The sequence below is a fragment of the Mobula hypostoma genome, chromosome 9 (genome assembly GCF_963921235.1).
Source record: "Mobula hypostoma chromosome 9, sMobHyp1.1, whole genome shotgun sequence".
NCBI lineage: Eukaryota > Metazoa > Chordata > Chondrichthyes > Myliobatiformes > Myliobatidae > Mobula > Mobula hypostoma.
Window position 1 is genome coordinate 151,524,602 of NC_086105.1, and position 14,405 is coordinate 151,539,006.

The following is a 14,405-nucleotide window of genomic DNA, read 5'->3' on the forward strand; positions in this document are numbered from 1 at the left end:
GTCTTCTGGGTGTTAAGGGCCAGGTTGTTGTCGGCACACCACACGGCCAGGTGCTGGACCTTGTCCCTGTAGGCCGCCTCGTCATCCCCTCTGATCAGGCTGACCACCGTGGTGTCGTCTGCGAACTTGATTATGGAGTTAGAACCATGTACAGGAACGCAGTTATAGGTGAAAAGGGAGTACAGAAGAGGGCTCAGCACACAGCCTTGAGGCACGCCAGTGTTCAGGGTGAGAGTGGAGGAGGAGAGGTTGTCTAACTTAACTGATTGGGTTCTGTTAGTCAGAAAGTCCAAGGTCCAATTACAGAGGGATACGCTGATACCAAGCTGGCGAAGTTTGATGGTCACCTTGGAGGGGATCATAGTATTGAATGCCGAACTAAAGTCAATGAACAGCATTCTGATGTAAGAGTTGGGGCTGTCCAGGTGGGTCAGGGCAGAGTGAAGTGCCGTGGAGATGGCGTCCTCTGTCGACCTGTTGGTGCGATAGGCAAATTGATGGGGGTCCAGGGTAGTGGGCAGACAGGATTTCAGATGTGATAGAACCAGTCTCTCAAGGCACTTTGTAATGATGAGGTTGAGTGCAACTGGGCGGAAGTCATTCAGGCTCGTGACAGTGAAATGCTTCAGCACTGGCACGATGGTGGTGATCTTGGAGCTTGTGCGGACAACTGCTTGGGCCAGGGACAGATTAAAAATGTCCGTGAAGACCCCAGCCAAATGCCCTGCACAGACTCTGAGCACATGGCCAGGTATTCCATCCGTACACTCACCCGGCTCAGGGTGGTGCGAACATCGGAGGTGGAAAGTGAGAGAGGTAGTTCACCAGCTGGGAGATCCGCTTTGAGGGTGACCTCCTTGTTCTCTCGGTCAAAGCGAGTGTAGAATTAACTGAGCTCATCAGGGAGGGAAGCAGAGCTGGAAGGGGGCACAGTACTAGGTGGTTTGAAGTCTGTAATGACCTGTATGCCATGCCACATGCGCTGGGGATCCGAGGAGTTAAAATGCTCCTTGATTCTCTGTTTGTATATGTGTTTAGCCTGAGAGATTCCCCTCCTCAGGTTGGCCCTGGCTGAGCTGTAAGCCTCCCGGTCTCCAGACCTGAAGGCTGAATCTCTGGCTTTGAGCAGGAGGCGAACCTCTCTGTTCATCCATGGTTTCTGATTGGGGAGAACTTTTATTTGTTTTTGTGATGTCACTCTATCTACACACTGTTGATGGGCTCAAGGACAGAGTTGGTATTTAAGTCAATGTTAATCTGAGAGTCTGTGGTGGCGTGGGCAGCAAACGCACTCCAGTCTGTGTGCTGGAATTGGTGCTGAAGAGCAGAGTCAGAACTTAATAGTCTTCACTGTGGGTTTCACTCGGACTGTCCCAGGTGAGGGAGGGTAGTGGCTTTGTAAGCGTCAACCACATTTGTGTAGACATGATCTAACGTTTTATTTTCCTTTGTGGTGCATAATACATTTTGGTAAAATCTTGGAAGCACGGTACGTAGGTTACAATGATTAAAGTCCCCAGCGACAATAAAGGGGATAGTCACAAGGCAGTGGAGGTTTGAGATCCACATCTTCCTTGTCCTAGATGAGCTGCCAACCACGACTGACAAGCCCCATCTGATTGAACTGATTGGCTTTAAGGCGTCAGTAACCCAGCTTTGCACCTTCTCCTGTCAGTAGAAACGGTTCTTTGGGGCTTAGAAGCTAAGCCACATGTGAAGACGAAGAGCTGGAGTCTACAGAGGCTATTTGAGACACACACCATTGGGAGCATTTAAGAGAGGATGGGAGATTATCCCTATTAAACTCCACCAACCCCGCAACCCCTGGCTCGGACAACCTTATGGAACTACCAGCCAAACTACATTATCTTAACATAAGAGGTTCTGCAGATGCTGGAAATCAAGAATAATACACACAAAAATTGCTGGAGGAACTCTGCAGATCAGGCAGCATCTATGGAGAGAATAAACAGCCAACGTTTCAGGCCGAGACTCTTCCTGATTGTCCTCTCCATGGATGCTGTATGACCTGCTGAGTTCATCCAGCATTTTCTGTGTGATACATTACCCTACACTCTCACCTTACTGACCACCTCTTATCACTCAGGTTCCATCCCAAATTCTCTGCACTAGTGAGGCCTCATAACCTCAGAATTATGGAGTGTTTGAATGTTTGTTAAACTTTCCCTTAAAAAATGCAATAGTCTTCCACCATGCAAGCACTCACTCTCTGCAGGCACAAGTACAGATAGAGTGGATGTGGAGAGGATGCCTCCTATAGTAGGGAGTCTAGGACCAGAAGGCACAGCCTCCGAATAGAGAGGGACATCCATTTAGAACAAAGCATGGGGTCGAGAGGGATAATAAGTCAGCCATGATGCAATGACGAAGCAGACTTGATGGGTCGAGTGGCTGAGTTCCGCTCCTACGTTTTATGGTCTATGTTCGCCAAAAATTCTACCTATCGAGCCAATAGAAACCACAAAGATTTTTAAAGCAACTTTAAGCTTGTAATATTGAATAACTCTAAATTGTGGTTTTACAAGTTGTTGGTGAGAACCCATATGGTCATGGGGATAACTTACAAACACCTTACAGGCAGAAAATCATAAACACAAGAGCTTCTGCAGACGTTGAAAATCCAGACCAATGCTAGATCTCAGCAGGTCAGGCAGTATTAATGGAAAGGAATAAATGTCTTGGCTGAGTTCTGATGAAGGATCTCTGCCCTAAGCACTGACTATTTATTCATTTCCATAGATGCTGCCCAACCTGCTGAGTTGCTCCAGCATTCTGTGTATGATCCCTACAAACAGTGGCAGGAATTCAGCCCCAATTGCTGGTGCTGTAGAAGTGTTACTCTAACTGCTATGATACAATGCTACCCCTCAAGTAACTTAGATCTTCTCCTCCCTCTCTGGAACAACATGTACTGTATCGACTTGCTGTGACCTCTACCAGGTTCTTGCCATAGTCTTATCCCCTGACTCTGTATCAACACATCACACAATTGCACTGTGACCCCTGACCTTCTTCCAGAGGGTTTTACCTGATCACTTGCAATCCCCAAGCTCTCAGCTCGCTTTGCAGACAGGCGAAGGCGTTGAAGTCCCTGCAGAACGAATCCTCGCCTGACACAGATGGATATTATGTCTCCATAGTAACGTGTAGGCACAACAGGAGACACCAGTAGAAATAAGTCAGCTGGAATGCAAAAAAAAGTGGAAAATTAAATGTCTTCTTTAGAGTATGAAGAGTGGAGACTGTTTAACCTGTGTGCGATTGCCCTCAATACTATAATTCCAAATAAATTCATCGCCAGACTGACACCAGGGATCAGCACAGAAAATTTACAATGATGTTATCAGGACTTGAGGACCTGAGTTAGTTAGTTATTTCATTTAGAAACACAGCATGGATCAGGCCCTTCCAGCCCAATGAGCCGCACACCCTGCAACCACCCGGTTTAATCCTAGCCTAATCACAGGACAATTTACAATGATCCATTAACATAGTAAACTAGACATGTTTGGACTGTGGGAGGAAACTACAGCACCCAGAGAAAACCCACATGGTTCATGGTACAAACTCCTTACAGATGATAGAAACATAGAAACTTAGGAAACCTACAGCACAATACAGACCCTTCGGCCCACAATGCTGTGCCAAACATGTACTTATCTTAGCAATTACCTAGGTTACCCATAGCCCTCTATTTTTCTAAGCTTCATCTTTCTTTCTCTTTCATAAATTTTATAAACTCATAAGGCAAACGTAATAAATTTCCGTTAAATAACTGGCTTAAGCCAAAATGGGATTTATTTTTCTAAAGGTAGGCTCAGCAGATTTAATTTAAATAAAGGTTATAAATTGATTTTAATTAATGCTAATTTCAACATGAACATTTGTTGACAATGTTGAATAATAAAAGTTACTAAAAAACCATAAGCCAAAGCCTGAGATACAGTGCTATACAAGACTTCGAAAAAAATTTTCTTACTAAATTACATAATCATGATTGTCTCAAGTATAGGCCAAGCATGTGAAACCTGTGCTCGTTTTTTACTAGACACAATGGAACAGGACAGCTTGGTTCACCAGTCCATGTAAAATCCATTGATAAAGTAGCTTTCACTGTAAAGATGGACTGTTTTGTGATGCTGGAATTGAAGTCTGAACTGGGGAATGCCCTGAACTGTAATAACATCATGCTCATCACTATCCGCGGTGTCCAAAGATATAGGGAAATATATTAGGAGAGCTATAGGGGAAGATTGAATAGATTAGTACTTTGTTCCGTGGAGTATTGGAAAATGAGGAGAGATTTGAAAGAGGTATAAAAAATAACGAGGGCATAGATAGGGTAAAAGCAAGCAACCGTTTTTAACCGAGGTTAGAGAGACTAGAAGTAGAGGTCATAAGTTAAAGGTGAAAGATGAAATATTTAAGGGGAACTTCTTCAGTCTGAGGGTGGCGGGAGTGTGGAATGAGTGGCCAGGGGAAGTGATGGATACAATATTTATTTCTTTCTTTTTCCAATATTTTTATTAAATTTCATATACACAAATACAGAATTTGTATTATAAATCAAAACATGGTAGCACAAAATGCACTATATATAAATCACACTGATACAATCACGGTACAGTCTATCCCATATTCATGATCAATCAAATAAAACAAAATGAATTATAAAATATGATAATATGGACGCAATATTTAAGAGAGGTTTGGGATGGTTATGGAAGGCTATAATCCATGCGTGGATCAGTCAGACTAGGCAGAATGCTTTAGTACTTTGTGACTCTATGACACTGGTGGATGTGTTATTATGTGTACACAATAAAAGAACTTCATTTCCCGGTGGGCAATGCGGGCAGTTCACCCAGAACCAGAAGCGATGTTGGTGAGACAGCTGCATGCACTCAAGTTGAACTGAAGCCATGATTGGAGTGTTCTGTAAATAAATAGATGTGTTAGTTTTTACGCACGCTGTTTGTCTTTATTAAGAACAAACATAAGATGGTGTTAGAAGTTGGTGTGAGAAGTAAACATGGAGACTAAATGTACTGTGAGCGATTGAGAGACGCTAGGTCCGATGGAGAGAAGCTGCCAACCAGAGTGCACATTACATCCTGAAGGTGCCATTGTTCAGCAAATTCACCAAGACAGATTCGGGTGAGAGAGCTCAAAAATTTGGTCATGGATAAGTTAAGTCCTCCTGCAGGTATGCAGTTTACTGTCAATCCATCTGATAGCTAGGAACACTTCAAACAGCAATTCAATATATATTTAGTGGCCAGCAGAGGAAAAATTGAAAGCGTCTACCTTTCTACATGTAATTGGTAAAAATCGATAATAGTTTTCAAATTGATGAGACTGCCTTGACATTGGACACTCTGATGATAAAATTTGAAAAGTATTTTGTCCCAAGTAAAAACATCACATTTAAAAGAATTATGTTATTTTCCTATGGCCAGAAACAAAGTGTTAGCTTTGATCAATACTTAGCTGAGTATGTTATTTTCCTATGGCCAGAAACAAAGTGTTAGCTTTGATCAATACTTAGCTGAGTATTGGTTCACACACTAAGTAAGTCTTGTGAGTTTGGAGATGTGAGAGATTCATTAGTTATAGACAAAATTGTTTGCGGAACTTCAAATAATGGGCTCAGAGAAAGAGTGCTCTGTGAAAAAGATCTGATGCTGGAAATGGCTGTGGATATGTGTAGGGCAGCAAAGACCACACGATCATACGCTAAGGAGCTGCAACAGGGCAGAAACAATAGTGCTTGCTGTGAAAACAGAGGGGCAGAGCACAAGGCTTTTCCCAAAGCAACAGCATAGCAAAGAGGTAGGCTCAAACAGTAAATGCAGCAAATATCGAGGTAGGCACATCCCAAAAACATGTCCTGCTTATGGAAAATCCTGCAATAATTGTGGGAAGAAGAATCATTTCACAAAATGCTGCAAAGCCGAGGCTACCAAGAGAAAAATGCACTCAGTTGCTGAGGAAATGGAGGAAGTCTTTGTGGATTCTCTACAGACTGCTGGCGCTGGTAAAACAGAATGGATTGTTCCTGTGTCTGTGAATGAGCTTGGCACCAGAGCCCAGAGTATATGTTATCCATGGATGATTACAATATTCTCAAAGTGAAGAACAAGACTTGCCCAGTGAAGTTAAAAGTGCCAGGCTATACAGAGAGAACGTACCAGTAAAAGGGGCCTTCAGGCACAAGGGGCAGCACCTAATGGTGCAGCTACTCATTGTGGAAAAGAGAGTACAGCCAATATTGGGACTGAGTGCATGTGAAAAGCTCAACCTGGTGGAAAGAGTTTTCGTAGTGGCTTCAGAGGCCAAAGGTGACCACCCAGTACTCACAGAAGAGTACACAGATGTCTTTGAGGGGCTCAGATGCTTACCTGAGGTAACTCGAGAAACTTGTAACAGCATCTGTGAGAGCTCCAGATAGGTGATGCAAGAGAAGCACAAGAACTCCATTTTCCATAGACATCCATACCAGCTGCAGCAGCGTGACAGTCAGGATGCCAGTACTAAACAGTGTGATCATGATGACAAGGTTGCCAGTTTTGCTTCCACATCATGAAGGGTTCTGGCCCGAAACGTCGACTGAACTGATCGTTTCCACGGATGCTGCCCGACCTGCTGAGTTCCTCCAGCTTGTTGTGAGTCCCACATCATGCAGCTTTGATTCAAGCTCTGAATCTCATCAACTTCCAGTTGAAGACTGGAAATCAAAAATATCCCCACAATACTCTCCAAAGTTCAAGAGGAAAAATAAAAAGGAAGATTGGGAGATCACACAGACCCCAAGGTCAAAATAACAGCACCAATTGAACACAAAGCAACAGGAGGAGTTGCTATCTATGATATGCAGCTCTATGAATTGAGACAGAAGAAGTTGGAACTTGTATAAAGGCTCGCTGATCACATTGATGCAGTCCAGGGTTCCATCGGAAGTGAATTATGATCACACAGCAAGAACAGAGATGAACAGATAGGATCTTGGTAGAAGGATGTGAAAGAAAGGAAAATATTGATCAGAATTCTCAAAAAGACACTAATATTAACACAGCAAGTGAAAGCAAAAAGGGTCATCAAACCACCTCAGAGACTGATGTAGAGAATTGCTGAGTGAGGGACTGCTCTTGTTCATTACAATTGAAGTTAATGCAAATATCTTTTTGGAAATGCAAGAAATATCTTATTGTTTCTTGCATGTTTCTAAGGACATAGTATTGTGTTTGTTTTCTTTAAAGGGGGAAGATGTGCTACGTGTACATAATAAAGAACTGCAGTTGCCAATGTGCAACGTGGGCGGTTCACCCGGAAATGGAAGTGATGTTGGTGAGCTGGTTGTATCCCCTCAAGTCGAGCTGAAACAATGACTGGAGTGTCCTGTAAATAAATATGTGCTAGCACTTTTACCCACGCTGCTTGTCTTCATTTAGAACAAACATACAGTGGGTACCAAGGTGAATCTCCAGTCCCTCGCTCCTTTCTTTGTTCATGTTCTCAGCAGTTAACCAGGTGGCACTGGCTGACTGCCAGACTCTCCTCTGGAAGTCGGGATTTACTCAATGCACAGATCTTGACATGGAGACCAATGCTGCCAATGCCAACACAGGCTTGACAAAGGCAACTGTGATGGGTGGTAAGGGTGCACAAGTTATTGAAAGAGGAAATAAAGGTGAGACAATGTGGTGCTGAATTTAGGGGGGAAACAGCCAGTTACCATGAGAATGGACACAGTGCAGCATACCTGACAGCACGACATGAGATTTAACGCAGAGAAGGCAGGAAGGTGGAGTTGAAAGGGAAAATAAATCAGCCATGACCGAATGGTGGAGCAGAGTCAATGGGCTGAATGGCCTACTTCTGCTCATATGTGTTATGGTTTTAATGTTTGTGGCAGCTCAAGGCTGTGGCCATCCAGAAATTAGTGCATCAAAACCAACAGCATCATATCTGGGAGCTGTAATCTGGGAGTTAGTTACTCGTAATACTGATGTCTGCTACCCGTGTGGTGGGTTCCAGAACAATTACCTTTAATGGTTGCCACAAGTGTAGCAGGAGGTCGGCAGGTCTCTCTGAGATTGTTGCACTGAGGAGCATTTGGTCTGTGAATAGAAGATTGGTACACACAATAGTGAATAGAGGCTAGGGCAATGGAGGTTCTTAAAGTTCAAGTATAAGTTTGAAGTTTAATTATCATTCAATCATACATGTATATAGGGACAGGGTTCCTCTAGAGCCAAGGAGAAAAACACATTACCAACAGCACACAGATGTAACAACAAGATATGGAAACTATCTACAGCTAATGCTGTCTACAGCAGGCTTGCAACATTGTGATGGAGTCATCCTGCCCCAGTAGCCTCCTGTACAATCTCCTACCATCTGGCAGGAGATACAGAAAGATCTCTACATGGATATCCAGAATGAAAAACAGCTTTTTCTCCAAAGCTATCGTGCAACTGAACAATGCTACCACCACCCACCTGTAGTCCATAGGTACTATGGACAATCTCTGTGTGCAATACATGGACGTAATTCTTGATGCTGATTTCTATTTAATAATAGAATTTTATAACATGAACAGGTGCAATATTTGAAAGGGGCAGCCACTGTTTCTTTTAATTTTAGAGATGTTTGTTTTTAATTCAGTTGTAACTTAGGTGAAATTCTAAATAACTCAGACATTACTTTAAATTTACTCATTGTTATTTTAGTGATTGAATGCCCAGTCTGTTTTGCACTGAGTGGAATAGCACTGCAATCTCATGGCCCTCAGCAGTGACAATAAAGCCCTAAATGACTAACTCTACTAACTAACTAACCAACAGCACATATGGTTACGAATTCAGAAAAACATAACAGTCAAAAAGAGAGAAAAAATATATATAGCCCAAGTCCCTGGGTTGTTCTGGTCACCTTGTTCTTCTATTGAGCGAGCACCAGCTTTGAGAATCAGCTAACTGTTTCACAGATTGAGGAGAATGAGGGCTAAGAACTGGCATTAGAGATGAGGCCAGAGACAGATCAGCCATGATTGTAATGAATGTGGGGCAGGCTTAAAGGGTCAGGCAACCCACTCTCACTATTTTTCAGTTTTGGACTCCTTAACGGCTGTTCTTCAGACTAGAGAACGATAAATGGTGTTGATCCCGATGAATTGGTGCTTTTTTTATCATCAGTATTAATGAACTAGTCTTGGAGGTACAAACCACAATTTCTAAATTTGCAGATGACTTGAAATTTTGCAGAATTATTAACTGTGATAAACTGCAGCATATTGTGGTGAACTATTGATGCAGACAGTAAGGAGGCAGGTGGAGGCGAGGCTGGTTCGGGGGATGAGACATGAGGGATTGCAAGGCGCAATGTGTTCACAGCCAGAGTTTGTATTGTTACCGTAAATGGAGTGAGCGATTTGGGAAGGAGTTGATGCAGAAGAGATTCGATGCCCTTCCACTTAACTCGGGTGCGAGGTTGGATTGTTGCAAGTGCTGAGTCGATTCGGTGAGATTGAGAACAGCTTCAGGCAGAGTGGCCCAGGCATATCAGGCACTGGGATCCAGGTCCTAGAACGTGACCATACCAAATGCTTGGACAATTTAAACACCGGCACTGATAGACTGGAAGCCCAAGTGTCAGGTATGGAGGCGAGAGTCGGACTAATTTCGCTTACTCTCCTGTGAATGTTCGTGTAGACAGTAGAATAAGGAGAAATGCAAAGTGATGCATTTTGTGGGAGAAAGAGGACAGGTGTTATAAAATAATGACCACAAGCAGGTGTAGGGAAACTTGGGTGTCCATATGGGTGCACGTCATTGAAATTCTGGATTTGATTGATAGCAGGATAAATAATAATAGCAATGAAATCATGCAGAACTTTTACGAAGTATTGATCTGGTGTCAAATGAAGAACTGTGCTCACTTCTGATTGCCTCACTATAAAAAGGATATGAAGGCATCAGGAAGGGGGCAGAAAATATTTATGACAATTATGCTTCTAGTATGAGGAGGTACAGTTACAAGAATGGTTTTCTTTAAGAAAGTGAAGCATAAATGGAGATCTGATAGAACAATGATAGTTGAAATTAGGAATGAATTGTGGTGGAGGTATTGTAGGTTCCATAATGGCCTTCAAGAAGAAACGGCAACATTTCTAAGGGACCAGAAAAAGGGCCAGAGTGGAAGCAACAAGATGTTCTGGTTGATACTGGCATGGACATGATAAATGAATGGCCTTCTGTTCCTTAACAATTCTGTCATATAGATCATCATATTGATAGAATAGAAGTATTCCCAATGACTGAATTTATTTGTCTGTCTGTCTGTCTATTTAGAGATACAGTGCGGAACAAACTCTTCTGGCCCACTGAGCTGCAATGCCCAGCAACTCATCTATTTTACCTAGCCTCATCACAGGACAATTTACAATGACTATTTATCCCACTAATCAGTATGTCTTTGGACCGTGGGAGGAAACTGAAGCATCAGGAGAAAACCCATGCGCACACGGGAAGGAATGTGCAAACTTCCTTACAGAGGACACCAGAATTGAAATCTGATCTGATGCCCCAAACGGTAATACCGTTGCACAAATTGCTATGCTACCGGAGCATCCTACCATAACTTCTGGCACGGATAGTTACACTTTCACCTGTCTCCAAAGATCAAGTCTTCAGGACCGCTACAGGCACCACACATCTATAGAAGACTCTTGGAAATTTCTCTAGTGAAGACTTACAAAGTTCTATAGATGTACAGTGGAGAGTATTCTGAATGTGTGTCACAGCCTGATATGGAGCGTCCAATGCACAGGATCACAAAGGGCTGCAAGGTGTTACACTCAGCCATCTCCATCACAGGCACAAACCTCCAGCACTGAGGACATCTTCAAGAGGAGGTACTGCAAGAAGGTGACATCCATCATTAAAGACCCTCTTTATCCAGGACATTCCCTTTTTTTGGTACTACCATCAGGGAGGAAACACAGGAAGTTGAAGACCCACACTCAATGATTTAGGAACAACTTCTTTCCCTCCACCATCAGATACCTGAATGGCCCATAAACACGACCTCATTTTGTGTTTTTTGTACTTTTTATTTTGTAATTTGTGATAATTTTATGTTTTTATACTGTACTGCCACCCCAAAACAATAAATTTCACATCTTATAGGACGGTGATAATAAACCTGCTTGAGATTCTGAACTGAGCACATAATGAAAAGTAGCGAGATTATGTATGATTTTGAGGGAATGCGACACTGTGGTAGAACCTCAGTAGGATCTCCTCTTGATACACACCTGGAACTCAAGCTGCTCTTCTCGGCTGGATTCTGAATGCCAACTTGTACAATCCCATTCTCAGGAACCCTTCCACCAAACCACACACACAGCTCCCACTGGATCCGGCTCTCCTGGTGGGGAGAGTAGAGGAGTGGCTCGTCACGATGCTTGCAGTAAAGAGCATTGATGGAGTGACGGTCTGTCACAATGGCCAGCTGGGGGTCAGATGGCCCAACGATGTCTGTCCACAGTGTACCAGCATTCACACCTCTCAGTGCCAGTGCCAACACAGATCTGGGAGTGGTATTACCATCAGGACCGTACGTGGAAGGCAGCTTTCCTGCAAACAGAGAGAACACAATTCAGATCAGAAACACAAGGAATCTGTAAATGCTGGAACTCTATAGAAACACACACAAAATGCTGGAATAATTCAACAGGTTAGAAAATATCGATGCAAATGAACAAACAGTTGATATCTCTGGCCAAGATTCTCCACTGGAAAGGAAGGGGGAAGAAGCCAGAATCTTTCTTCCCCTTCCTCTCCAGTCCAGATGAAGGATCTTGGCCAGAAACGTTGACTGTTTATTTCCACAACTCATATGAGGCTGTAATGTAAAGGATTCAGCAGCAGCTCAGAGTATGACACTGATGCCTTCACATCACTGGATTGTGCGGTCAGTTCCCACTCCAGCGACTACATTTAGACTAATGGCTGTGTTCATGAATGACAAAATGCTGCATTGTTGAAGTTGCAGACTCTGGAGGGGATGATAAACCATGATTCAGAATTAGGTTTAATATCATGAAATTTGTTGTTATGTGGCAGCAGTACTTTGCAATACGTAATAATAAAAATTGTGAATTACATTAAGTGCATATACATATTTGTTTTAAGTTAAATTAAATTAGTGCAAAAAGAGGAAAACGTATTGAGGTAAAGTTAATCGGTTCAATGCCCATTCACAGATCTGATGGTGAAGGGTAAGAAGCTGTTCCTGAAACACTAAGCGTGAGCCTCGGATTCCTGTACTTCTCCCCTGATGGTAGCAACGAGAAGAGGGCATGTCCTGGGTGCCGGATGCCGCCTTTTTGAGGATTCGTAGCTTGAAGATGTTGTGGATGCTGGGGAGGCTAGTGCCCATGATGGAGCTGACTGATTACACAGCTTTCTGCAGATTATTTCAATCCTATGCAGAGCCTCCCTCTACCCCATCATATCAGATGGTGATACAACCAATTAGAATACGCTCCATGGTACATCAATAGAAATTTACAAGTGTCTTTGGTTGCATACAAAACCTCTCAAACTCCTAATGCTGGAGTCATACCTTCTTTGTGACTGCATCGATATATTGTGTCCATGATAGATCCTCAGAGATGTTGACACCTAGGAACTTGAAACTGCTCATCCTTTCCACTTCGGAATCCTCCAGGAGGACTGCTGTTCCCTCGTCTTACCCCTTCTGAAGTCCACAATTAATTCTTTGGTCTTACTGATGCTAATGCAAGGTTGTTGCTGTGACACCACTCAACTAGCTGATATACAGTATCTCGTTCCTGTACGCCTTCTTGTCACCATGTGAAATTCTGCCAATAGTTATGTCATCAGTGTAGCATTCCCTCATTGGAAGAGGTATAAAATAATATGATTACGAATAGTCAGCATGGCTTTGTCAAGGGCAGGTCATGCCTTACGAGCCTGATTGAATTTTTTGAGGATGTGACTAAACACATTGATGAAGGTAGAGCAGTAAATGTAGTGTATATCGATTTCAGCAAGGCATTTGATAAGGTACCCCATGCAAGGCTTATTGAGAAAGTAAGGAGGCATGGGATCCAAGGGGACATTGCTTTGTGGATCCAGAACTGGCTTGCCCACAGAAGGCAAAGAGTGGTTGTAGACAGGTCATATTCTGCATGGAGGTTGGTGACCAGTGGTATGCCTTAGGGATCTGTTCTGGGACCCTCTTCTCTTCGTGATTTTTATAAATGACCTTGATGAGGAAGTGGAGGGATGGGTTAGTAAATTTGCTGATGACACAAAGGTTGGGGGTGTTGTGGATAGTGTGGAGGGCTGTCAGAGGTTACAGCGGGACATTGATAGGATACAAAACTGGGCTGAGAAGTGGCAGATGGAGTTCAACCCAGATAAGTGTGAAATGGTTCATTTTGGTAAATCAAATATGATGGCAGAATATAGTATTAATGGTAAGACTCTTGGCAGTGTGGAGGATCAGAGGGATCTTGGGGTCCGAGTCCATAGGACGCTCGAAGCAGCTACGCAGGTTGACTCTGTGGTTAAGAAGGCATACGGTGTATTGGCCTTCATCAATTGTGGGATTGAGTTTAGGAGCTGAGAGGTAATGTTGCAGCTATATAGGAACCTGGTCAGACCCCACTTGGAGTACTGTGCTCAGTTCTGGTCGCCTCACTACAGGAAGGATGTGGAAACCACAGAAAGGGTGCTGAGAAGACTTACAAGGATGTTGCCTGGACTGGGGAGCATGCCTTATGAAAACAGGTTGAGTGAACACGGCTTTTCTCCTTGGAGTGACGGAGGATGAGAGGTGACCTGATAGAGGTGTATAAGATGATGAGAGGCATTGATCGTGTGGATAGTCAGAGGCTTTTTCCCAGGGCTGAAATGGCTGCCACAGGAGGGCACAGGTTTAAGGTACTGGGGAGTAGGTACAGAGGAGATGTCAGGGGTAAGTTTGTTTTACGCAGAGAGTGGTGAGTGCGTGCAATGGGCTGCCGGCAGTGGTGGTGGAGGCGGATACGATAGGGTCTTTTGAGAGACTTTTGGATAGGTACATGGAACTTAGAAAAATAGAGGGCTATGGGTAACCCTAGTAATTTCTAAGGTAGGGACTTTGGGGGCTGAAGGGCCTGTATTGTGCTGTAGGTTTTCTATGTTTCTATCAGCAAATTTACAGATGGCATGTGAGCTGTGCCTGACCACACAGTCATGAGTATAGATAGACTAAAGCAGTGGGCTAAGCACACATTCTTGAGGTGCAGCAGTGTTGAGTATCAGCAAGGGGGAGATGTTAATTCCAATCGGCATAGATGGTCTTCTGGT

General features: G+C 43.4%; 1 protein-coding gene across 2 annotated transcripts in view; it reads right to left on the reverse strand.

The window, feature by feature from the left end:
- LOC134351425 (dynein axonemal assembly factor 8) overlaps nucleotides 1-14,405 on the reverse strand; it is a 167,145-nt gene that overhangs the window by 71,501 nt on the left and 81,239 nt on the right. For both annotated transcript variants that reach the window (XM_063057534.1, XM_063057533.1), the window contains exons 16-18: nucleotides 11,339-11,660; nucleotides 8,068-8,141; nucleotides 3,050-3,204 (exon numbers count right to left, since the gene is read on the reverse strand). In XM_063057534.1, the coding sequence (XP_062913604.1) occupies nucleotides 3,050-3,204; nucleotides 8,068-8,141; nucleotides 11,339-11,660 (551 nt within the window). The remainder of the gene's footprint in view (nucleotides 1-3,049; nucleotides 3,205-8,067; nucleotides 8,142-11,338; nucleotides 11,661-14,405) is intronic.